Below are 25,007 nucleotides of genomic sequence, written 5' to 3' on the forward strand. Positions count from 1 at the left end.
ATATCCAGTACTCTTCCCACTCGACTTCCACTATGAACCCCAATGGATCTGCACCATACGTGCCTATAAACAACAATTCATAACGCCTCGCAAAACTGAAAAGTAACTCATAGATCACCTCAGAACACTAATAATCTCAATAACAATCGAATCAACACATCCCTCAACGATACAATTCAGAGCCAACCAAGTCGACTCAAGTTAGAACACGCATCCACTCTGGCCTACCAACGAATCCCTTATCAAGGAAACCCTGAAGTTGCTCCTTCAACTCCTTTAACTCTGCTGGTGCCATATGATACGGTGCCCAGTACCAAATCAATACCAAAATCAACAACTTTGCCCAGCGACATGCCTGGCAGCAGGAAACACATCCAGAAAAGTTCCTCATTATTAGAACTGAATCAATATGAGGAGCCTCTGCACTGACATCCATCACGAGAGCCCAAATAAGGAAGACAATTCTTCCCAGCCACTCGCCGGGCCTTCGAAATATAAAACCACCCTACTAGAACATAAAAATCATCGAATCTCGCCACTCAATCTGTGGCATTCCCGTTATAGCCAACATCGCCGCCTTAGCGCAATCGCCTAGAATGACACAATGCTGAGACAACCAGTCTATACTCGATATCACATCTAAAATCTAACATACCAGGCAACAAAAGATCCACTCAGATCTCCAAACCCCGATAGTCACTAAATAGTGCCGATACACACGACCCACAACCACAACATAGCCTAAATATGAGAACTTTCCATCTCTAAATTGGCACATGAATCACCATATCCATCCCAATTCCGCCGTCCGAATACATACCACACCTCCAATACCCAATCATTCCACAAGAGATACTCTAAAATTCTTCTGTGCTGCCATGCAAACTTAAATATCAGTAGTCGATCTAATAAGAAAGTGCCGCAATACTACCGAAGTACCATCAACTTAATCACATTGCCTTTTCTGAAATATATATACCCTCGCCAAATCACTCCAATTAGTAATACTATTTCCTTAATCATCTGAAGATCATTTTCCTAATCATCTGAAGCTCATTCCTCTAATTATTTGAAGCTGCTCGTTGCCTAAGAGTTTTATGACATTCCTTTCAGAACTGAACTGTAACCTTACACGCGCAATCTCAATCCTCCACAACGTACCGCATATACCCTGCCATCTTAGGATAACATAAGAACTTCATATTCCTTCCTAGCCACAAGCAATTATGTACTCCACCAACCAAGAACTTTCCATTGTGCCCATCTGGAAGAAAATCACTATACATCACATGCTCCTCACGCTCGTGGAAAATATACACCTCTATCGGTGGTAGAAATCATCAAAACTCTCTGAATTCCTCTCGCACAAGACTGAACCGTCAGGACTGAATCCTTCTAACACAACTAAGCTATGCAGACCACTAGAACCCAAGGGCATCGCCGCGAAACACCTGTAGAAACTCATTACCCCGTACACACCCAAGGAATTAATCATATCCTTACCATACCGGTTCGGTCTACTAGCAAACTATACCATCCATCCAGGCTTCCTTATGATTTACCTTCAATTTGATACTCCTTCTTGCTATAACACTACAATTCCTCACCCCCGACTCACCACACGAGACCCAAGCATAAAATCACGCCGTCTAAGGCTCATAAGCCACTGAATACTTTCTTATATATTCCCCAAAAGCATCACGTTCAAAATACTTACCCTGAAGGGATCTCCTACGAATTCCGAGCCATTACCTTCACCTTCCTGATACTGATATATACAAGCCCATAATTGATATAGAAATGCCACAAATCTTGACACTCTCCAAATGCAAACCTCAGTTTCTAGCCAAAAATACAACCTGAAAAACTCCAATAACTACATGCAAAATCTTGAGCACATTAGAACCATTCCCGAGAGTCATCCACTCTACTCGAACAGCAACTATCCCGATCAACAGAACCGAACAACCTGTGCCTCATTAGCACTTCTGACACTGCAGCATGTAACCTTACCTTGATGCAACCAAGCCACTTTCTTTTCTATGCACCGAGCATTCTTTATCAACAACAACTCAAGACATTTAGTGATTCTCACACACATATAAAGCATGATATAACATCGAAACTATGAACTTTGAAATTCAAGCCAAAATCGCATCAAATTCAAGCCTATGAACTTTGAAATTCCTAAATTCCACCAACGACGCCAAAACTATCCAAAACAACTCTGATTGACCTGAAATTTTGCAGACATATCCAAAATGACATTACGAACCTGTTCCAACTATTGGAACTCTATTCCGACCCCAATAACCTATTTTCCACTACCGACCGGAAATCGCCAAAAACTAACTTTCGCCAATTCAAGCCTAATTCTACACCGGACATCACAAAAATATTCCGGACATACTTCTAAGTCCCAAATCACCTAACGAAGCTATCCAATCTATAAAATCAGCATTCTCAGGTCATTTACCAATAAATCAACTCTCGGTTGACTTTTTTTTTTAACTCTAAAGCTACTTTTAGAGATTAAGTGTCTCAAACCTTACCAAAACCATTCCGGTTTCGATCTGACCAACCCGATACCACATAACACGGATAACCAAAGCATAAAGAAGCAGAAATGAGGAAAAACGGAGCGGTAACTCATGAGATGACTTGTCGGGTCGTCACAAGCGTAAATATTAATTTTCCAGTATTACAATCCTATATTTCAAGGGGTTGTTTGTTTGAAGGGATAAGATAATAATCCCCAAATAAATATGAGATTATGTTGCTATATTTGACGGTATAAGTACCTGAAATTATTTATACTATATATATAATAACTATTTACATCTAATCCCTTTATTACGTCCAAATGAAACGTTGAAGTAATCTAACGGCTATAAATGGAAAGAGGATGGACTACTTGACTCAAAAGATAGGTCAACTTACCAAATTTCAAGTTTATAAAACTTAATTTAGAAGTTTAGAGGACGTTTGATTTGAAGTATAGAAAGAAATAATCATGGTATAAAAGTTGTACTATTAGGTATCTAATGTTTGGTTTATGTTTTCTATTCATGTATAGCTATTACTTATATACAGTTATATATCAATTTTAATATTTTCTTATACCTCCGGCTACATGGAATAATAATGCATGTATAACTTATATATGTATAAAACATCCAAAAGAACAAAAATTTCCCTTGTCTTTTCCGTAGATTTTTAGCGTTTAAACGTAAACTCATTTTTTTAGTTTACAGAATAATCACATAGTTTAAATAGTATTTTATATATCTAATGTTTAGTACAATACCAAACACCTAAATAATTTTTGCATTACTTGTCAATACATTATTATTATCTGCATTAGTAATTCCAACCAAGAGGTCGTGAGTTCGAGTCTCCCCAAGAGCAAGGTAGGAAGTTCTTGGAGGGAAGGATGTCGGGGGTCTATTTGGAAACAGCCTCTCTATCCCAGGGTAGGGGTAAGGTCTGCGTACACACTACCCTCCCCAGACCCCATGAAGTGGGATTATACTGGGTTGTTGTTGTTGTTGCATTAGTAATTCCAGCATTAATGCCTACATGACTTGTCTTCAAACCAAATGACCTCTAAAACTCTAAGGGTCGTTTTGATTGGGTTTTAAAAAGAGAAATTTCATAAAGCACTATCTTTTAGTGATAATTAGCTTTCTATAGATACCATTTGCTATATTAGGGATTGTAGATACGTTTTCTGTTGTTATAAGATGTATTAGATGTATTTAAACTACTGTATTCATGAATACAGTAGCAAAAATAGGCGTGAATCAAGGAAGTCCAACTAATCAGTTGTTGTATTCGAGGTATTCGATTGTATTCATGGCTTCAAACATGAGATTACAGCTGGACAGATTATTGTATTCGACCGTATTTACGGCTTGAAATAGGGGATTACACAATTTTTAAAAGGAAAGTAAATCAATTAACATAATAGACTCCTAATATAACTCAACAAACTCAATTATAACACACAATTTTTGTATTTTCAGTTATAAAAAAGATTCTCAACCGAAAAATATCCCAAAAGCATAGCAATCTTCAAAGAAATTATATAATACATCTGAATACATAAATTATATTAATTAAAAAAAAAACATATGAATACATTCATGGCATATAACGAGACAGTGAATACAATGAAATACATAGAATATAACCGGATATATTGAAATACAATGAAAAAAAGACAGTGAATACAATGAAATACATGGAATACAGCGAGATACATTGAATTACAATGAAAAAAAAAAGATAATGAATACAATGAAATACATTGAAATATATTAACAGAAAATCAAGTTGCTCAGCCCCAAACTCCGTCGTCTTTGTTCAAGAACAAACCCTAATTTCCGACGAATCCGCCGTCGAGCAAAAACCCTGAATCACTGGGGATGCAACTCTAACAATAACGTTCCTTTTCACCTTTCTTCTTTTCCCTTTTAGCCTTTTCTTTATCTTCCTCTTCTTTCTTTTTCTGGTTTGAAGTATTCGGGTCGGAGGCCATTTTCACAACCTTGAGAAGGTCAACTTCCTTGTGAGGGAGAGTGTCCATACCATGTGGTCGGACGGAGATATCTCCGTTAGAGTTAACACAGAAATAAGGAGCTCCCCACCCATCGACCCCGTACAAAGCAGAGGAAAAATCTGGAGACCAATCGGAAGCGGCAGCGGAAGATATTTCCTTTTAGTCTCTGATTTCTTTTTCTTTTGAATTTTCCACAGCTTTCTTGATCATCAATTCTTCACTGCAGATAAATTGTGAAATTCTTCACTGAATCTCACATGGAATCCAGGCAAAATCACCGTCTGTGACTAATGGTAGGTGATGTGGGTGAGAGAAATTTTGAGATTGAGCATCATGTTTTCAGGGAATGGGGAAAGAGAATGGCATGTATCAAAGTAGAGAGAGAAAGAAATAGTGTAACTGAATAGTGTATTTAGTGGCTTAAGGGTAGGAGGTAACCAAAATTAGATATTTTGCTATAAACATTAAAAGGTATCTATAGAATATATTTTTTTTAAATGGTATTTATTTAAAATAAATAAGGTGTTAACCTTTGCTATAGGAGGTAAAAAATTCTTTTAATTAAAAATAACTTAATCTCCATATAATACTCAGTATTAATTTATACAAAATTTGATTGTTACTTTTATTTTTTTCATAGATAACATGTATATGTTATGCGAGAACCAAAGCTAACCCTCATGGTTGTAACAAACTTTAAACATATACATTACTCCATACATTAAATACAAATTTATAATATGCCAAATTAAACATTCCACAACAAAATAATTTGTTTTCTTAGAGGTATTAAAAAACATAATGCAAATATTAGTGTTGTGCATTATTAATTCCCTATTTGGTATATTTTTTCAACCTACGCATAATTAATATTTATATTAGTTATACATTCTATGTAGTATTATCCTAAGTATAACTAACACATAGTAAATTATGATATTAGCAAGGCAAGGATTTTAATACTTGCCTAACAACGGTAAAGACATAATTGCCCCTCAAATCTCTCAAAACTTATTCCAAATACGTTCTGCCATATTCTGTAATTGTCATTTTGACTACACAGGATAGTTATTACATTTTACTATTTTAATACTGATGAAAAATATTTAAAAAATATCTGGTGTTTGTTTAGTACATGAAAAACATTTTCTGAAAAAATTATAAACTAGTACTAATCCTTGTATAATTTGTCTTTAACCAATTTACCCAAACGTACAAATCAGGTAAACCACGTGTACATTTCCCTAATAACCAAACAGAAAATACAGTAAAAAATGTCAGAAGAGTCGATGCAAGTTTTGGACAACAATGGTTAGATAACGAAAGCAAAAAATTACATACAATGTACACTACACAGTAAATAAAGCTTTTTAAAAAAAAAATTAATTTACCCAAAGTCGTTACACACATGTTTAGGTACAGGGGAAAGAAAATAGACCCAGTTAGATACAGCAGCAATCACAAAATCTGAAAAAAAAATCTGCTTTGATAGATTCAAAGATCTAGTGTATATATATACAGTGAAACTGGACTTTTCCTCCATATCTGGCTAAATCTATCTCGGTCATATACTTGTGTTGACTCATTAAGTACTAGTTTTGGTTCAGATTTTTATTTTTTTATTTTTTTTGGTTCGGATTTGGGTTGAGTTTATATTTTTGGGATGTAATGGAAGAAAATAACACAGCAGCAATTCATACAGCTATAAATGCAGTGCAATCATTAGGAAGGGGATTTGATGTGAATTATGATACAAGATTGCTATATTGTAAGGGGGTGGGTGGGTCTAGGGTTGTAGAGATTGATGAAGAACAGCAGCATACAAGGGATCTTTGTTTATATGATAACGTAGTGCTGCCTAATATTTCAAGGGATATTAAGAATTTTCAGGAGCCTGGTGGTCGAGATGGTTCTAGTGTTTGCAATTATAATGAGGTATGTCTGCTCACCAAATGGCTGTTTTTAGTGTTTGAATTTATTAAGTTAGAGAATTGTTGGTTTTACTGTTTTGTTATATCAATCTAGTGATGCTTTCTGCTAGTTTCTTTTCCTTCCATTTTATGTGACATTGTTTGATTGGATACGTTCCACACCCCACTTGTGGGAATTTACTGGGTTTGTTGTTGTTTGATTGGATACGTTATTTATGAAAGAAAAGACTTTTGAAACATATCTCATTAAGGGTGAAACGAGAATTTTAAAGTTATATTGTTTCTAAATGCGGAATAGCGTTATTATTTTGGACAAACTAAAAAGGAAATTGGAGTAATTAATTGGGTATCTATAAGCGGGAGGAAGAAGAAAAGAAGGGTCAAAATGGTAAGAGTTGCAATGACTCTAGCTACAAGCCTAAAACCTTTTGTTTTGAAGGAATAGTCCGAGAAACTTTGTGCTGGGGCTGGATTGTGCTTGTTGCCGCATAGGAAAATGCTGAGTCTGGAGTACGTGAAGCAATCCTCAACATATTGTTAGTATTCCAGTGCTGGAATTTGGGAGGAGTGGGTACCAAAGCTATCAAAGGAAAGGAATACCTACAAGTTTTACAGTTTTATATGAGCAGGGAGTATGATGGAGGTTATTGGGGAGGGCCTCTCTGTGAGAGGACTCGAGAACAATTGACTGGTTTTTGACGAATGGTGTGCCAATTGTGGCGGTTTCTCCATTTTTCTTGTTTGAATTATTAAGCTCTGAGTGTGCCGTCTTTACTCTAAGCTAGACCAGATCATTCCCTCTTAAAGTCTAAACTTTTTTTAGCATGAAGAGACTGCACATTGGGGATAGAGATATGAAGGGATGGAGGTGAACTGTAATATGCTAATCGTAGTACAGAGTTTGAAGATCTACATTTGCTGGAGGGTAAGATTAGAGCTGGCACAAAATTTTTGTGATAAGAATATCCCTTGTGTTATAAAATCGTGCTTGGCTTGAATGTATGAAGGAATTTATAATATATCCAAAATTTATATAAAACTATAGAAAAATTAGATCACATGAGAAAATAATAGAAAACAAAACGAAAGTTGAGATGGGGATGAGAAGCGAGATGAGTGAAGAGACGGAATGCAAATACGTTAGTAAAAGCTTAAATATTTACGAGTATTGAAAAGAGAAATGCTGGGCTCTTCACCTATCAATTTGGATGCCCAAATCATTTAGAAAGGTATGTGTGTTCATGTGGGCTTTGGCTGGTAGCAAAAGGGGCAGCCCTAACAACTGAAATTCTAATGAAAAGAAGGCATAGGTCTTGCTCCATGTACAAACATGGATCATTAGGGCATTGCCCGGTTGCAAGCTAGTTGTGGCGGTACTGAATCTATTTGTAATACAGCAGTCAACGTTGACTACAGGTAAGGATGTGATGTTTAACAGGACTTTTATAGAGAGAGAAGGAAACGTAAGATATAGTGCTTTGGAGGAAGAGGGATAGGAGAGTTTTTGAAGGGGCAGAGACCAAAATTTTCTTGTCGAGGGAACGTTTTTCTTTCTGTTAAGTTTTGGTGCAAAAGAGAAGAAAAGAAACTCAAGTAGTATGCTTGGTTTATGGGGTTCTACCATTGCAGGGCCCAAATTCCATTCTCCCGTTCTGTGCTAGTCATCATTTCAGGTTTGGTAGTGGGGGGATACGGTTGGTTTCAATCGAAATAAAGATGTGTTGTTGACCTTCTTTTTCTCTTGTCGGCAGGATTAGCCAATCTCCTTGTTTGTAAGGCCCTTCTTGTTAGTATAGATGATTGGACGTCTTTTGTAGAGAAACATATTTTTGTGTAGGTTTTCAGCTTTCCGGAAACCATTTGTATACTAGGTTTTTTCCATAACAAAAATATTATTACTTAATTAAAAAAGTTGCAGATAAATGTGCCCATCTTGTAGAGTGTTGACCAGCACAATAAGAAGTTCTCTCTTTTTCATTCTATTTTCACCATATGCAAGTACTTGCCAAGTCTTCTCCATCAACTGGTTTCCAAATGTAGTTCCTGTTTTTAGAAATGGTTCTCCCTTCTGAACCCTGCCAAACATCACCATCCGTTTTTTTTTCTTTTGAAACAACCATTAAATTTAAATGCAACAAATCTTGCAAATATTTGCTGGATTATAATGTTTCGACGCCTTTTTGTACGTTTGCATTATTTTACTTGGTAGTTTTCAAATGTATAATTAGTATTTAGTTCACACTTCACAGTGATATCTTCCATGTCTTTGTTCATCTGTTTTTTTGGTAAAGGGTCTTCGTTGGTCTGTGTGTTCTAATGCTGGTGCAAGTTTCTGTACTTTTGGTTAACCTTTTGCTTTTCCTAATTTTATTTAAAAAATAATTTTATCATTTCTCTTATAACTTATCCTAGTGCTTTTGACTGCAGATGGTGGAATTTTTTAACAGAAAGGCTGATATTTCAAGCCATTCTCCTCTTGGTAGCTTCAATGTAGCATTCAGTTTCACTGGTGCGAAGCATTTAGATGCTACCACTACAAAGACACTTTGTATGGATGGCTATTTCATACCACTTTCTAGACTTCAACTCATGAATTCACCGCTAGCCTTACAGGAAAGTGTTAGAAGAGCTGTCCCAGCATCATGGGACCCACCCGCATTAGCGAGGTTAGAATCTCTCATTGCTTTTCTTTCGACAAGTGAAATTTGTTTATATAGTTGACATGCTAAAAACTTTTGGTAGAACCTCTATCATTCGCTAAAAAGGGGCTACCTCTGTCTGTTACAGCTTCATTGAAACTTTTGGGACTCACATAATTACATCCATAACTATCGGTGGTAAAGATGTAATTTACGTTAAACAGCACCTTTCATCACGCCTGTCCACAATGGAAGTAAAAAGTTATGTTCATGATATCGGAAATCAGAGGTTCTCCAGCACAGAAAGCCTTACAAGTTCAGGTCTATTGAAATACAAGGATAAGGCTAGTTCCATTATTTTCTTTGTTTTCAAACTTTAAGTACCATTTTGTATGGTTTGCTGTTTTTTACTTATTTAAGAAATGGTTATTCTAGACTGTTTCCTTTCAAATAAATTGCTTATCTTTTGTCTTCTGACGCCTTCGCTATCCACAAATTTCCCATCCTTTCCTCAATTTAATTTTGCAGTCTAGCGATCCATCGATATTCAATAGCCAAGGAATATATCCCCAACCCACAAATGCTCCATATATTGCTGGGAATGGAAAAGAGGTTTGTGACATTCCTTTTCTTTCCTTCTGGTTTTTATTACTTTTTGAATAGGAGCAAAAGTTATGTGTGATCTATTCCACTACTAAGGGGTAATTCACGAGAGAAATGTCATAAAAGTAATGCTCATTTGAATATCAAGAAGGAAGATTCTTCTTTCTCTTAAGGCTTAATACATAGTTTACCTCCCTGAGCATGTAGCAAAATCCCTTTTACACACCAAACATTTCCCAAAGTGGTGTGTATTAGACACACTTTGTGAAACATTTGGTGTATAAAAGGTTGCCCGTGAAGGAGGGGTGTGTAAAAAGGATTTGGCTACTCGGGGGTAAACTGTATGAGGAACTAAGGAACAAAGGTGGGGAGAAGTTATTCCGACTTGCTGAGGCGAGAGAGAGGACAACTCGGGACCTGGACCAAGTGAGGTGCATAAAAGATGATGACGCCAAAGTTTTGATGGGAGATGACCAGATTAAGAGGAGGTGACAAACCTACTTTCATAAACTTTTAAGTGAAGAAGGGGATCAGGATATTATACTTGGGGAATTGAGGAATGCCGACAGTCACCATGAATTAAGTAATTGTAGGGACATTGAGATCGATGAAGTCATGGAGGCAATGCGTAAGATGAGAAGGGGCAGAGCTACCGGGCCAGACGAAATTCCGGTTGAACTGTGGAGGTGTGTGGGTAGAGCAGGCTTGGAATGGCTTACTGCATTGTTTAGTGTTATATTCAAGACTAATAGGATGCCTGAAGAGTGGAGGTGGAGTACAATGGTCCCGTTGTATAAGAACAAAGGTGATGTCCAGAGCTGTAACAACTATAGGGGCATCAAATTACTAAGTCATACCATGAAAGTTTGGGAGAGAGTGGTAGAAATGAGAGTGCGAAGGACGGTGTCTATTTCAGACAACCAGTTCGGGTTCATGCCGGGACGATCTACCACAGAAGCTATCCACCTTATTAGGAGGATGGTGGAACAGTACAGAGATAGGAAGAAGGATCTCCACATGGTGTTTATTGATCTGGAGAAAGCGTACGATAGGGTTCCTAGGGAGGTCTTATGGAGCTGCTTAGAGGATAAAGGGGTCCCGGTTGACTATATTAGGGTGATTAAAGACATGTATGCTGGAGCTAAGACTCGGGTTAGGACAGTAGGAGGCGACTCTGAACACTTTCCAGTTATTACGGGGTTGCACCAAGGGTCTGCGCTCAGCCCATTCCTATTTGCCCTGGTGATGGATGCACTGACTCATCATATTCAAGGGGAGGTGCCATGGTGCATGCTATTTGCTGATGACATTATTCTAATTGACGAGACACGAGGCGGCGTCAACGAGAGGCTAGAGATTTGGAGACATGCTCTTGAGTCTAAAGGTTTCAAGTTGAGCAGGACGAAGACGGAATACCTCGAGTGCAAATTTGGAGTTGAGCCGACGGAAGCGGGAGTTGAAGTGAGGCTTGACTCTCAAGTCATTCCCAAGAGGGGTAGTTTCAAGTACCTTGGATCGGTTATTCAGGGGATCGGGGAGATTGACGAGGATGTCACACACCGTATAGGGGTGGGGTGGATGAAGTGGAGGTTAGCGTCGGGAGTCTTGTGTGACAAGAAAGTGCCACCGTTACTAAAAGGTAAGTTTTATAGAGCAGTGGTTAGGCCTGCCATGTTGTATGGAACTGAATGTTGGCCGGTAAAGAACTCACACACCCAGAAGATGAAAGTAGCAGAGATGAGGATGTTGAGGTGGATGTGCGGGCATACAAGGATGGATAAGATTAGGAATGAAGATATTCGAGAGAAGGTGGGTGTGGCCCCCATGGAGGACAAGATGCGGGAAGTAAGACTCAGATGGTTCGGGCACATTCAGAGGAGGAGCACTGATGCACCGGTGAGGAGGTGTGAGCGACTGGCTGTAGTGGGCACGCGGAGAGGTAGAGGGCGACCTAAGAAGTATTGGGGAGAGGTGATCAGACAGGACATGACGCGACTTAGGATTACTGAGGACATGGCCCTTGACAGGGAATTATGGAGGTCGAGCATTAAAGTTGTAGGTTAAGGGAAAGTTGTGAATATTTCTACAGCACAATAGAGTGAGACTAGCCAGTTAGGAGTTAGACTAAGAATGTCATTGGTCGTCTATTGATGCAGGGCTTTACCTGCTAGTTTTACTATACCAGCCATCTATTTCGTATTTCGTATTCTGTATTTCATATCTCTTATATTGCTGTTATTTTATTATGCATTTTTATGGTACTAATATATCGGCTCCTGTTGCTTTTTTGAGCCGAGGGTCTCCTGGAAACAGCCTCTCTACCCTTCGGGGTAGGGGTAAGGTCTGCGTACATATTACCCTCCCCAGACCCCACTTGTGGGATTATACTGGGTCGTTGTTGTTGTTGTTGGGGGTAAACTGTATATTAAGCCTTATCTTAATAATTGATTTGTCATGTTGTAGTACCCACAAAGACTATTAGATATTGCCTCCATTCCCATTTATGTGATGGTCTTCCTGTCTTGGGACCAACTCCCAAGATGCTTCGAGAGTTCTGAAATAATAGTGTTCTATACAACTTCCAAAGTTTTAACAGTAAGTCATTTACAAGTGTTTTTTCAGTCAAACCTACTTGCCTAAAACAATTTTAGTTTTTCTTCCCCTTACTGTCACAAAAAATAATAATTCAAATTAGATCTTAATCCATGCTCCCAGTAAATTTTGTCAAATTAAATCGGACAAAGGAATTACTACTATGTACTTCTATATGATTTCTTGTCATAAGTGTAATTTTTGTCAGTTGACTGTTATGCAAAAATCAATATCATCATTTGCTGGTTATTCCTAAAACATTGGTTTTGTTCAACATATCTGATGCAGGATGTCACAGTCATTTTCAGAAGAAGGGGAGGGGATGATCTGGAACAAAGCCACACCCAATGGGCAAAAACTGTCAGATCATCTCCGGATGTCATTGAGATGTCATTCTTCCCTATAACTCTTCTGCTTGAAGGGATCAAAGGGAAAGATCATCTGGCACGCGCTATAAGTCTCTATCTTGAATGTAAGATATCTCGTTTAACGGAAAAATTTATTCCTATATATATTCTGTATCGATGTTCTTTGTCATTTCTATGATTCATGATGGTGACAAATGACTCTAGTTGTATGAATACTTGCAGACAAGCCTCAAATCGAAGAGCTGAGATATTTTCTGGAGTTTCAGGTCCCAAGGGTATGGGCCCCTGTACAGTCGAGACTTCCAGGCCAACAACGGAAGGAACCTGTTTGCCCACATCTGCAGTTCAGCATGATGGGGCAAAAGCTCTATATTAGCCAAGAACAAGTATGCTGATTTCCGAATTTGAAAATAGTGTTTTTTGTTAATGCTGATTTATTATACTGATCAAGGAAAGGATATGTTTCTTCCTAAAAAGTTTGTCAGAATCAAACTTACCTCCAAATAAGCTATCAATCGTAAATCAAATTAGTTCCAGTTTTACAACCTGAGGATCCATCAGGTTTGATGGCTATCCGATAAAAGCTTCGAATAATTTTGAATTCAAGGATCAGGGACTTGATGAAAGTCATCCATTTTTGGCTGTTAATGTTTCCCTCACATTTAGACCGATTTAGCTAGTGTAAACCTAAATGGTATATTCATATGACAGTCTTATTTTGATCCATCTAAGCCTACTTTTTCCCATTTAATAAAGTATCAATGTCCTGAGCTGCTGTTTGAATGTTGTACTACAGGTGTCGGTGGGGCGTAAGCCTGTGACTGGCATGCGGCTAGCTCTTGAAGGTTCCAAGTCGAATAGATTATGTGTCTATATTCAACATCTGACTTCCCTTCCTAGAATCCTTCTGCCATGTTGGGACACTCATGTAGCAATTGGCGCTCCAAAGTGGCAGGGCCCTGAAGAGCAAGATAGTAGGTGGTTTGAGCCGGTGAAATGGAAGAACTTCTCCCACGTGAGTACTGCACCAATTGAGTGCCCTGAAACTTTTATTGGTAATGATCACTCTGGCGTGTACATAGTGACGGGAGCTCAGCTTGGGGTTTGGGACTTTGGGTCAAGAAATGTGTTGTATATGAAGCTTCTATATTCAAGGCTACCAGGATGCACGATACAAAGATCACTGTGGGAGCACACCCCAAATGATAAGTCAAATAAACAGGTCAATTGTGGGAATTACCATGGCGATGCAAGTTCTCTTACAGGGGAGAATATTATAGGTAATAAGTTGGCAAAGTTTGTTGACATGACCGAGATGAGTAAGGGGCCTCAAGATCCTCCTGGTCACTGGTTAGTGACAGGTGGAAAACTTGGTGTTGAGAAAGGGAGAATTGTTTTGAGATTGAAGTATTCCTTGTTAAATTATTAGTTGATACTGGTTCTAAACTTGCTGCATTACAAGGAAGTGAGGTGTTTTGGTGTATATGGTTCGTTTTTTTTTTTGGGTATATGTTTACCATCTCTGGTAGATGGTAGATTGCTACGGAGAAGGATGTATATCTAGGTAGTTCCAATGTGTAAATTTCTACAAATTTTGACACAATCATCTTTTTTCATTTCTGAAGTAATATGTAGGAAGTGCCACTTCCAGTCTAATAAGAGAACAATTCAAGAATAACTGCAGTTAAGTAAAATAACCTTCGGAAACACTTATTAATAGACTAGCCAATTCGCATACCACAAGATTTTTGTTCATTCCACGATACCACTGTTAGTTTTAAGAATTGCAAAGAAACTTTGACTTCTTTCATTCACATTTCAACAAACAAAAGAAACATCTCATGCTACTGACATTCCTCCTTGATCACATCAAATACAAGGTTGTCTAATCGATTCACCAGAGTATTGGTTGATAAGCTCAGTGCTTGATTCTCCTGTCGCAGACTTTCATTTTCTTCCTGTAGTTTCACGTTCTCCTGTTGCAGATTTTTATTTTCTTCCTGTAGTTTCACGTTCTGCTCTTTAAACTTTAGGGTCGAGGAGAGTTGGTATTTCAGGATTTCATTCTCTCTCATCAGATCAATATTTTTGTTCTTTAGTTGAAGTATTTGCTTTTCCAGAGTCTGGTTTTTCTTCTTCAGATCATCCTCCAAATCGTCCTTCATAAACAGACATTAAATCCCCTGCATTTAGTGATATTCAAGCAAAATAAACATATAAACAAGAAACAAAAAGAATATCAGCTCACATCACTGCTGATTACTATAGGGATATCTGCTCCTGAAGACTGTGAAAACTCTTTACGTTCTTTTTCTTTCCCCGTATAGTGGCATGCAGAAGATCTTGATACAGTTTCATGTAAACTAAATTTATCAGATGGATCAGAAGAAAGACTTTGAATTCCATATGCCACTCTGCTACTTTCACTCTCTGATTCAGTTTCCAGGTCAACAACCAAATGAACAATTGGTTGATATCCATTTTTCACTGTACGGTCCTGTTAATAGAAAGAAGTTAATCTACAATCTTTTTTCCAATTAATATGGCAAATAATGGATCACTATCATAATATATTTGGATAAAAGAGCTTGAAGTACAAAAATATATGTCAAAAGAGGAAGAAAGACTTACAGTACGAGAGCAAGTAGCTAGTGAAGATTGTTGGTTCATGTCAGGCCATGTTTTTCTCTTTTCTGCCTCTATCAACTCTTTGATTATGTCAGTATTTGACTCATCAGAAGTCAATTCAAGGCTCCAAATAATCTGGAGATTGAGCGAGAGTCGCTAGAAGTTAATTTTCCAAAGCATAATAAAACTCTTCATGTTTCCAAAAGCGCTGTTTGGCATTGATGAGACCACAAACTTGGATTTCAGAAGCTATGAACGGAGATAAGGGGGACAACAACAGAAGGAAAGGGAAAGAAAGTAAAACAATGCATTCAAGAAGAAATATCAGAAAACATCTCCTTCATATTCCTAACTTTCCTTCCATTTACTACTGTCTGTTTAGTACTAACTCTAACTCTTATTGTACACCAGAGTCCTCTTCAATTTATATCTGAGCTAAAATAGCCAAAAGAATGATTGTTTTTGCTTTTATATCTGAGCCAAAATAGCCAAGGAAAGTTATGTTGTTCTTCAAGAGCACAATTTCTCACGACCCTAAAAAGATTGAAATTAAATCCGGATCAGACAAAGTAAAACGCAACTGCTGTTAACCTTATTACCTGATTAGCCTCTAGTTCTTTGAATTTGCTAGCGAACCAGTGTCTCTGATGAGATTTAGTACTTCCCCAGTTGCAGACACGTGGGAACTTAGAGCAGCAATCCATTAAACTTGGACGAGCAATGTCAATGTGTTCAAGACACCATACCTATTCAAATTACAGTGAGGACTTGAGTTTTCAGTTTGGAGTTAATAGAGTGAATACAATGTATATTTGTCATAAATACTTCTTGTCAAATATTCATCAAATGAAACAGAGCTGTTCCGTAGGTAACACACAAACTAGCTGAGTTTACTAAAGTAAATATTAGAGATTGTTAAACTTACTTGAAGAAAAATAAGACAACCTCCAACATATTGAACTTTTTCCTTCTTTCTCTTATACAACCAGTGAAATACATCTGCAAGAACAGCTGCTCCCCATGCAAATTTACTCACGTTATCAAGGTTTTCAAGAAGATAAAGGTACCGGGAATCAATTTTACCACTCGTACTTGGGAAAAGAAAAGTTCCAAACATGAATAGTACGAATGTCCTCACAAAATCTTCATTGTTGGTCTCAGCAAGAGAATCAAGTCTTTGTTCTAATGATGCAACAGTGATTTTTCTATTCCACAGGGCAACACCATATCCTCTTTCTAGATCCAAGAAAGGTGTATCTGCTCGTAGAACTACTGGATTTCCTGTGGCTCGTAATCCCAAGATCAATGCAACATCCAAGAGAGATATGGTTATTTCACCCGGAGAAAGTACAAAAGCATGCTTCTCATAATCCCATCTTTCCATCAGTTCAACTAATAGGTTTTTAGAAAGCATTTGATCTGGAATGAGGAGCAAACTGCCAAATCCAGTCCTTCTTATAGCATCCTTCTGACTATCGGTCAACTTGTTAACGCGCTTTATAAAGGATGGCAAAGAGAACCTAGTGCTGAAGTTTCTGACCTGAAAAGGATACAACTTTCTTTAAATTTGTAGAAATGTGCTCAATTGTCTTTCACATTAATGTATACAAACTTATTGAACATCTGAAAGCCACTGGTATGAAGCATACGAAAAGTAGGACGCTGCTAGAGTTGCATTAGGAATACTCAGTATTTGGATACCTGATAGACCTATTATTATTAAAGCACATAATAGGCCTAAAATCCATGGACATTCTAAAGAAATGAAGAGATAAAAAGTTAAAGGAGCTCCAATTCGTTCTCTACAATTGGAAAGTCCTTGTTAAGATGGTTATTACTGATGATCGGATATTCTTGACTACATATCCCATAGAGAAATGTTACTATATAGTTTGTAATAATGGAGTGAAATATTTATAAAAGACTTCAAGTTCAACTGATAATAGGCTCGTTGTATCCCAAAGGAGCGTTATCCGCTAACCCCATAGACATGCAATTGCAATCGTATCACGCCTCAAGCCTTTCCTTCCTTCTTTCGTTATCTATTCTCTAGGGAAAAAAAAAACACCAGAGCGACATGGCAACTACAAATAGGGAGCTCGAAATAACAATTGTTAAGTCAACTGAATATAATCCGATGAATGAGGTCGTGTGTTTGGTTTTGATATCGCAGAAGATGCTTTTTTCATATTGAGAAAAACAATTTCCTATGCGTGGTTACATCAAAATGCGGAAAATCTTTTCTCTAAGGAAAACGCCTTTCACCTATGAGTACTGAGTAGAAATCATTTTTTAAACAAATATCCATACTTCAATTCCAAATCACTTACTTCATTAGATAGTCAGATATTGTTGTAACCTGTAGTATTCAAAAATATGTCAACTATCTCCATATCTTATTTTATGGGTGCGATTGGTAGTTTGGTACTACTAAAATCATTTTCAATATAATGCTTTTCATGAGAAAGTTATGTAGAACGGAAGCCATTTTTCAAGTATTGGAACGCAATAATCTAAACACATTAGATAACATGTAAATCGTAAAACGAGAGTAAACTAATTCCGTCAAAAGCGAAACATGACTTTCCTCAATTATGGGCGAAAGTGAGTTTTCTTACAATTTTCTTAAATTTTTAACTTCATATTACCTTGTTGAACAAGCACTCAGATATTTTTGTATCCAACAATTTCATCAAAGAACTCTCCAATTTGCTAATAATATTATTAATCTCTACTTATAATTTTTCTGAAAAATATTTTCAACTCACCAGCCAAATACCGTTTGATAATATTTGATTGAACGTAAATACAAATACACTTATTCACCAAATTTTACACTAAACAAAACTCCTAAAAATGATTTTCCCAAAGAAAAACATTTTTTCGCCATGCCAAACCAATGAAAAGTGAACTGAAATTCTGATGCGGGAAAATAGGAATAAATTAATGGTGGATAAGATGACATACCCCTGGATTCTGAACCAATGAATGTCTCATATTTCTCTTCGGATCATGTCAGAAATCACAATGAAGAAGAACGGGCAGAATTACAGGTAGCCTGGGAAATTTTTTACTCTATGAGAAATAGAGAAATGGTTTAGACTTTACAGAAGGAGAAGCTTGCTGAAGAAGCTGCCAAAAGGCGCCAAAAACAAAAGAAGACGAAAGCGGGCTCATTTAGGACCCGTACAGGGGCGGATCTACGCTAGGGGGTGGGGGGTCACGGGCACTCGTTGGCATCGGTAAAAATATTGTATATATATATTCTACATATAAGTTAATACAGGGAGGACCCCTATAAATATATTATGCCGAACCCTCAGTCACAAAGACTGGATAGAAGAGTTGGTTTGTGGGAGTAACTGCCTTCTTCAAGACCCAGGTTAAAAACTTAGCTCCAACAATCAATTTTTATTTTTTGATTGGGTCTCATTCGGTCAGTTAAAAATACACGCCTACTCCCTTTTCTCTCTCTTTCACATCAGGTTATTTCCTCTAAACCCAAAACAAATTTCATCCTTCACCTTCACACGTTTCTTTCTTCAGGGATCAAGCAGCTGCCGAATCTTTTTCTTGGCAAGATTTTGAAAATTATACTTGGAATTCTCCATCTTGTTTCCACTTTTCTAATGGCAAATTTCAGTTTCGAATTTAGGGTTTAAAAAAATCCCTTTTAAAATACGATTGAGAAGGGGCTTAACTAGAAGGTTTTGCTTGCCTCTTATTTGTGTCTTGTTCTCACTTTTGGCTATTCTATTTTGATTGAATCTCTGAATTTTCTGTAATTTTTCTTGATTTTGTTGAGGCTAGTAAAGTCTTTGATTTAGGCCCCAAAAGGTGTACTTCTTTTAGTTTTTGAATTCATTATTTGAGCGGACTTAACCTAGTTGGTGTGCTAATTTTTTATCTTAATAAATTAATTTCATAGGTATTTGAAGATTTGTGCTAATGCTATTTGAAATATTATTTCAGTGAAGTGGATGATTTGAGACCAAATTGTATTTGGATTCAAGGATACCTTTCAGAAATTGGTAAGTGATTCTTCTATCTTTAATAAAATAATAATAATATAGTTATGACTTATAATAAAATAAGGAGTGCGATTAATCATATTAAAAATATTGTTTTGCTTAGCATTGTTGCTTTGTAGGAAGTTCTCTTGAAGTGAATTGAGATGGACATATTTTTGACGAAGTTTAATTCTTCTCAACCAAGTTCTAGTTGTAGAGACAATTCCTCCCATCTTGTAGAAGAGTTTGATGTGAAATCACTTAATATCGACCCCGGAAAGAGAATACCCATTGATAGATATAGCCCTAGAATACGGGATGAAGTGAGAAGAACTACATCCAAAGAGGGCCCTGCCAACTAGATCACAAATTTCCTAAAACTTTATTTGGGAAGAAAATGCGCCAATTTAGTTCGGGTTGGTTTAAAGGTTCGTATTCTAGATGATTAGAGTATAGTGTGAAGAAAGATGCCGCATTTTGTTTATGTTGTTATTTATTCAAAAATAATTACGTTAATGGAAGCACAGATGACTCTTTCACAAAAACCGGCTTTAAGACTTGGAATAAAGCAACCGAAAGATTTGATCTACATGTTGGTGAAGTAAGTAATCTCCACCATAAGTGCTTCAACAATATGCTAGACTTGTCAAATCAATTCAAGCTGCTTTTGAAAAGCAATCCGGTCAATAAAAAACTGAATATCAAATTCGTTTAAATGCCTCAATTGATGTTGCAAGGTTTCTCTTGAACTTTGGATTGCCTTTTCGTGGTCACGATGAAAGTGAATCTATAAAAAATAAAGGCCTTTTTCTAGGGCTTTTGGAATGGCTTGGAAATAGGCTTCCAGATGTAGATAGAGTTATACTAAAACATGCTCCAAAAAATGATATGATGACTTCGCCAAAAATTCAAAAGGATATTGTGAGTGCTTGTGCACAAGAGACCGTGAAAGCTATAATTGATGACTTTGATGGAGATTATTTTGAGATATTAGTTGATGAGTCCAAGGATATTTCACACCATGAACAAATGGCCCTTGCTTTGCGGTATGTTGACAAAAAAGGCCAAGTGAACGAGCCATTTATTAGTCTTGTTCGTGTTAGTAATACATTTGCAAAGTCGTTGAAAGAAGCAGTACTTTCTTTGTTAATGAAACACTCATTAAGTCCATCCAAAATATGTGGACAAGGCTATGATGGGGCTAGTAATATGCAGGGAAAGATGAATGGCCTTAAAGCTTTAATTTTACAAGAAACTCCATAGGCATATTCTGTTTATTGTTTTGCACATCAATTACAATTGACGCTTGTAGCTGTTGCTAAAAAACACAAGGAGGTTGAGACTTTCTTTGCTATTGTTACTAACGTGTTGAATATAATTGGAGTTTCTTTTAAGTGTAGAGATCAACTTCGGGATCATCAAGCAGAATTGTTGGAGCAATTATTAGAGAGTGGTGAAGTTCAAAGTGGGAAAGGATTAAATCAAGAGCGGGGGCTTCAAAAGCCAGGTGACACTCGTTGGGGATCACATTGTAAAACATTGGATAACTTTGTTATTTTATTTTTTTCTATTGTTCATGTGCTTGGGGTGATTGAATGTGAAGGTGATGTTAATGATAGGTTGCAAGCAGAAGCTTTTTCGAGTAAAATTAAAGCATTTGAATTTGTTATCTTGCTTCACTTAATGTTGAAAGTGTTGATAATGTCAAACGAGCTGAGCAAAGCATTACAGAAGAAAAATCAAGATATTGTCAATGCCATGGTATTTTTGATATCACAAAGGAAAGGTTGCAAGAAATGAGAGATAAAGGATGGGAACCATTGATGGATGAAGTATATTTATTTTGTGCAAAACATGATATTTTGGTGCCCAAGATGGAAGAATTCTATATTCCTGGAAAATCGAAGCGTAGGCCTTCTAGTGTTACTTATTCACGTTACTTACGTGTTGAGCTTTTTTATGCTGTGATTGATTTGCAACTTCTGGAGCTTAATAGTCGTTTTGATGTTGTGAGTAGTAACCTGCTTCTTGGTATGGCTAGCTTGAATCCGGCTAACTCATTTGCTAATTTTGATAAGGAAAGAATAATGACATTGGCCAAGCATTATCCCGATGAGTTTGGTGAATTGAAGCTTCGAGATCTTAGTCGCCAACTTGACACTTTCATATGGCATATGCAACATGGTGACCCTATGTTCTCTGATTTGAAAGGAATTGGTGATTTGGCGAAAGCATTGGTTGAGACAAATCTTGTGGAGACTTATTCACTTGTTTATTTGCTTGTGAAGTTGACTTTAATTTTACCTGTCACAACTGCAACGGTGGAAAGAGCATTCTCATCTATGAAGTACATCAAAGATGAAATGCATAGTAGTATTGGTGATGCATTTTTAAATGATTGTTTAGTTTGTTACTTTGAGAAGGAAGTGTTTGTAAATATAAGCAATGATGCTATTATTGACAGTTTTCAAAATATGAAAACGCGTCGAGTTCAACTATGAGTGGACAATATACTTTTGTTATATTAGTATCAAGTTAATGGTATTTGATAATATTGATATTTTTATTTTGATGATAAATTATCATAGTCATATCAAAGAGTTACACCCGAACTTTATTGTTGGTGATTGGTATACTAAAAACAATGGTGCCCCCGTAAAGCTTAAATCCTGGGTCCGCCTCTGATTAGTTATGCTTGCATTGGTTATGCTGACATATTTCTTATCCATTGTTTGGTTTGATGTATTAAAGCATTGCACAATTTCTAAAAGAATTGTTTGTTTACAAAAATGCCCTCAAAACCAGTCCATCACTCTAACTTTTTAAAAGAAACATATGTTGAGAAATGTTTTTATATGAAAATGTTTTAAAAAAATTATTTGATTTGTCTACGTATATTGTAATATAGAACCAAATATTTATTTATAAAAAAAGAAATATGCTAAGTATTTATTTATTTACTAGAGATATAATTTTATTTCTCGCTATTTGGATTATTTTATACTTGCATTAATATATTAACTAGCATATTTTAATCAAGCATAAATTTTGAAGGCCAATTTTGTCTTTAACTAAGCTAATGCATGCATTAAAACCCATTGCATTGTTAATATCATTGTTTTCTATGCATTAGTTATGCATAGGATAATACCAAATAGGATGTGTAACTAATGTCTGCATAACTAATGCATATGTTTAAAATATCTACCAAACAAGATATTATTAATACACAAAGTTAAATCATGCATCATTTTATCTAATGCATTCTACCAAACGACCCCTTAATGTGTTGGACACGAATTATGGGTTTAATTTTAACATGTTAAAACGTCCTTGTTTTTTTGTTTTCTTCAGCTAGAAAGTTCAAATGGTCATGATTTGGTTATCATAAGCATTTGAAGTTTTGGTTTTAAATCTCCCAAAAATTAGGTTAATTCTATAAACAAATGCATGTTTGAATTTTTTTTGAATAAATATGGCCAAACGTCTACTCAGTTAGCGGCCCAGAAGCTCACGTGAGATGGAAATGCGTGCGTGATTAGACAGTTATCAATCCGTTGGTCGTGGACTTGCTGGACTTTGTTACACAGCGTCCAGAAACCTAAATAATGGTATTTTGGACTCAAAATACCTTTATACAGTTAAAAATAATTATATTTCTAACTAAAATGCAATATAATATTGCATTTTAGTTTAACGAAAAATTAGCCGTTAATGTAAAACGTAATATAATAATGCATTTTAATTAATAATTCATTTTTAATGTAAAACATAGAAAACATAGTATTATACTGCATTTTCCTATTAAATTATAAAGTCCATCTTCTTCCCACGACAGAAACCCACTGGTTCAAATTAAAAAAACCCCCCTTCAGCGGTTCCCCCTCGTTTTAAAAAAAAATCGATTGGGCCCCACCCGTCACATAAAAAGTGAAGAGTGTAGGTCCCGCATACAACCCAAGCCTTCGATTGTTGTGGATTCTTTGTTTCGGGCTCAAAATTTTAAATTTTTGACATTTCCAAAAATATAAATCGAGGTATTCCAATTTAGTTTATGTCGAAACTCGTATAATTATGCATATTTATTTTCTTAAATGTGTTTCCACGTTGATTTGTGTTATGTTTGCGATTAAATTTGTATGTTATTTTTACCCAGATTAAACTATTAGTGTTTAAAAAAAATAGTTAAAAGTTGAGAAATAATTTTTATTGTTAATAAATTTGTTCATAAATATCTTTTACTATTTTATATGTAATTTTGTGAATGTTATGTTTATATATTTGTTGTTTTTATTTAATTTAGATTATTTATTTACTTAAAAGAATAGTGGCCTTTTAGCGTAGTAGAATATAGAGCCTTATAGCGTAGTAAAATATAGAGACTTTTAACATAGTAAAATATAGAGCCTTTTAGCGTAGAGTCTCTGTAGTTTAAATATCTAATAACTACAAACTCTATCCAATTACACTTTACAAAAATTAATTATTTAATTTATAAAATAAACTTACAGAACTAACAAATTAATATATGTTGTCAAATTAAATATCGAGCGTGGAACTCATAGTTATATACCATGTCCAATTAAAAATTAATTATTTAATTTATAAAACTAACAAAATTTTAAAAATATTAAAATTGACACACATAATCAAATTAAATAATTAAATATTAATTATTATAACACAAATAAAATTCTAAAAATATTGAAATTGACACACATAAGAATTCAGGATAGCTTGGTGCTACTGGGCTTCAAATATCGAGCCTGGAACCCATAGTTATATACTCTGTCCTATTAAATACTAAACATTAATTATTATAACACAAACAAAATTCTAAAAATATTGAAATTGACATACATAAGAATTCAGGATAGCTTGGTGCTACTAAGCCTTAAATATCGAGTCTGGAACCCATAGTTATATACTCTGTCCTATTAAATAATAAATATTAATTATTATAACACAAACAAAATTCTAAAAATATTGAAATTGACACACATAAGAATTCAAGAGAGCTTGGTGCTACTGGGCCTCAAATATCGAGCCTGGAACTCATAGTTATATACTCTGTCCTATTAACTAATAAACATTAATTATTATAACACAAACAAAATTCTAAAAATATTGAAATTGACACACATAAGAATTCAGAATAGCTTGGTGCTACTGGGCCTCAAATATTGAGCTTGGAACCCATAGTTATATACTCTGTCCTATTAAATAATAAACATTAATTATTATAACACAAACAAAATTCTAAAAATATTGAAATTGACACACATAAGAATTTATGATAGCTTGGTGCTATTGGGCCTCAAATATCGAGCCTGGAACCCATTGTTATATACTCTGTCCTATTAAATAATTAAATATTAATTATTATAACACAAATACACAATTAATATTGTTTAATTTACAGTAGACGACATGGACTTACTGCATGTGCATCCTGGACTAGCCTCGGATCAGATATTAGTATTACAAGGCGACCATAGGTCCGCCTACGTATGGGAGGGACATCTATTGGATCAGACTCTCTGCGCCAGGAGACCGGACGACTTGTGGGACTTTTTGAGGCATAGAGATTTCCATCCCTGCGTAGTCCATCACCTGCGTGCTACGAGCTTCCTTAGGATTTTTGAGATTGGGCGACTGCAGCTCGACTGGTCTCT

At 36.0% G+C, this 25,007-nt stretch overlaps 4 protein-coding genes across 11 annotated transcripts; 3 read left to right on the forward strand and 1 right to left on the reverse strand.

Moving 5' to 3' along the window:
• The first annotated feature begins 5,948 nt into the window (after window positions 1-5,948).
• Window positions 5,949-14,318, forward strand: LOC104237625 (MACPF domain-containing protein CAD1-like). 2 transcript variants are annotated; one of them, XM_009791798.2, is made up of 7 exons: window positions 5,950-6,496; window positions 8,920-9,158; window positions 9,280-9,475; window positions 9,660-9,743; window positions 12,615-12,798; window positions 12,917-13,080; window positions 13,491-14,318. In XM_009791798.2, the coding sequence occupies exons 1-7, from the start codon at window positions 6,230-6,232 to the stop codon at window positions 14,121-14,123; spliced, it is 1,767 nt and encodes a 588-aa protein (XP_009790100.1). In that variant the 5' UTR covers window positions 5,950-6,229; the 3' UTR covers window positions 14,124-14,318. The 2 variants fall into 2 exon arrangements, with proteins under 2 accessions (XP_070020972.1, XP_009790100.1); XM_070164871.1 differs by lacking the exon at window positions 9,660-9,743 and having other exon boundaries at window positions 5,949-6,496.
• Window positions 14,319-14,378: 60 nt separating this feature from the next.
• LOC104237624 (uncharacterized) lies at window positions 14,379-18,417 on the reverse strand. 2 transcript variants are annotated; one of them, XM_009791797.2, is made up of 7 exons: window positions 18,290-18,417; window positions 16,415-16,862; window positions 16,248-16,333; window positions 15,922-16,068; window positions 15,326-15,457; window positions 14,943-15,191; window positions 14,379-14,853 (listed from the first exon to the last, which is right to left on the reverse strand). In XM_009791797.2, the coding sequence occupies exons 1-7, from the start codon at window positions 18,317-18,319 to the stop codon at window positions 14,539-14,541; spliced, it is 1,407 nt and encodes a 468-aa protein (XP_009790099.1). In that variant the 5' UTR covers window positions 18,320-18,417; the 3' UTR covers window positions 14,379-14,538. The 2 variants fall into 2 exon arrangements, with proteins under 2 accessions (XP_009790099.1, XP_009790098.1); XM_009791796.2 differs by having other exon boundaries at window positions 16,248-16,862.
• A 205-nt stretch (window positions 18,418-18,622) lies between these two features.
• LOC104237627 (uncharacterized) lies at window positions 18,623-21,876 on the forward strand. 6 transcript variants are annotated; one of them, XM_009791804.2, is made up of 3 exons: window positions 18,623-18,704; window positions 19,295-19,353; window positions 20,733-21,876. In XM_009791804.2, exon 3 carries the CDS (start codon window positions 21,129-21,131, stop codon window positions 21,831-21,833), a length of 705 nt encoding a protein of 234 aa, XP_009790106.2. In that variant the 5' UTR covers window positions 18,623-18,704; window positions 19,295-19,353; window positions 20,733-21,128; the 3' UTR covers window positions 21,834-21,876. The 6 variants fall into 6 exon arrangements, with proteins under 6 accessions (XP_009790106.2, XP_009790107.2, XP_009790108.2 ...); XM_009791805.2 differs by lacking the exon at window positions 18,623-18,704 and adding an exon at window positions 18,725-18,807 and having other exon boundaries at window positions 19,457-21,876; XM_009791806.2 differs by lacking the exon at window positions 18,623-18,704 and adding an exon at window positions 18,725-18,807.
• On the forward strand, window positions 19,848-21,016 carry LOC138883826 (uncharacterized). Its single transcript, XM_070164540.1, has 4 exons — window positions 19,848-19,933; window positions 20,070-20,536; window positions 20,645-20,839; window positions 20,952-21,016. The coding sequence occupies exons 1-4, from the start codon at window positions 19,848-19,850 to the stop codon at window positions 21,014-21,016; spliced, it is 813 nt and encodes a 270-aa protein (XP_070020641.1).
• Window positions 21,877-25,007: the final 3,131 nt, after the last annotated feature.

The sequence above is a fragment of the Nicotiana sylvestris genome, chromosome 12, assembly GCF_000393655.2.
Source record: "Nicotiana sylvestris chromosome 12, ASM39365v2, whole genome shotgun sequence".
NCBI classification, from domain to species: Eukaryota; Viridiplantae; Streptophyta; class Magnoliopsida; order Solanales; family Solanaceae; genus Nicotiana; species Nicotiana sylvestris.

What these genes read in the sequence shown, in the direction of transcription:
- LOC104237625 (XM_009791798.2), top strand. Translation starts at nt 6,230, where the DNA reads ATGGAAGAAAATAACACAGCAGCAATTCATACAGCTATAAATGCAGTG. An exon ending in TATAAGTCTCTATCTTGAAT is followed by an intron (nt 12,799 to 12,916) that starts GTAAGATATCTC and finishes GAATACTTGCAG; the next exon opens with ACAAGCCTCAAATCGAAGAG. An exon ending in TCTATATTAGCCAAGAACAA is followed by an intron (nt 13,081 to 13,490) that starts GTATGCTGATTT and finishes GTTGTACTACAG; the next exon opens with GTGTCGGTGGGGCGTAAGCC.
- LOC104237624 (XM_009791796.2), bottom strand. Translation starts at nt 18,319, where the DNA reads ATGAGACATTCATTGGTTCAGAATCCAGGG. An exon ending in CATTGGTTCAGAATCCAGGG is followed by an intron (nt 16,863 to 18,289) that starts GTATGTCATCTT and finishes TATCCTTTTCAG; the next exon opens with GTCAGAAACTTCAGCACTAG. An exon ending in CTATAGTAATCAGCAGTGAT is followed by an intron (nt 14,854 to 14,942) that starts GTGAGCTGATAT and finishes CTGTTTATGAAG; the next exon opens with GACGATTTGGAGGATGATCT.
- LOC138883826 (XM_070164540.1), top strand. Translation starts at nt 19,848, where the DNA reads ATGGAAGCACAGATGACTCTTTCACAAAAACCGGCTTTAAGACTTGGA. An exon ending in ACAAGGCTATGATGGGGCTA is followed by an intron (nt 20,537 to 20,644) that starts GTAATATGCAGG and finishes TGACGCTTGTAG; the next exon opens with CTGTTGCTAAAAAACACAAG. An exon ending in GCGGGGGCTTCAAAAGCCAG is followed by an intron (nt 20,840 to 20,951) that starts GTGACACTCGTT and finishes TGTTAATGATAG; the next exon opens with GTTGCAAGCAGAAGCTTTTT.
- LOC104237627 (XM_009791804.2), top strand. Translation starts at nt 21,129, where the DNA reads ATGAGAGATAAAGGATGGGAACCATTGATGGATGAAGTATATTTATTT.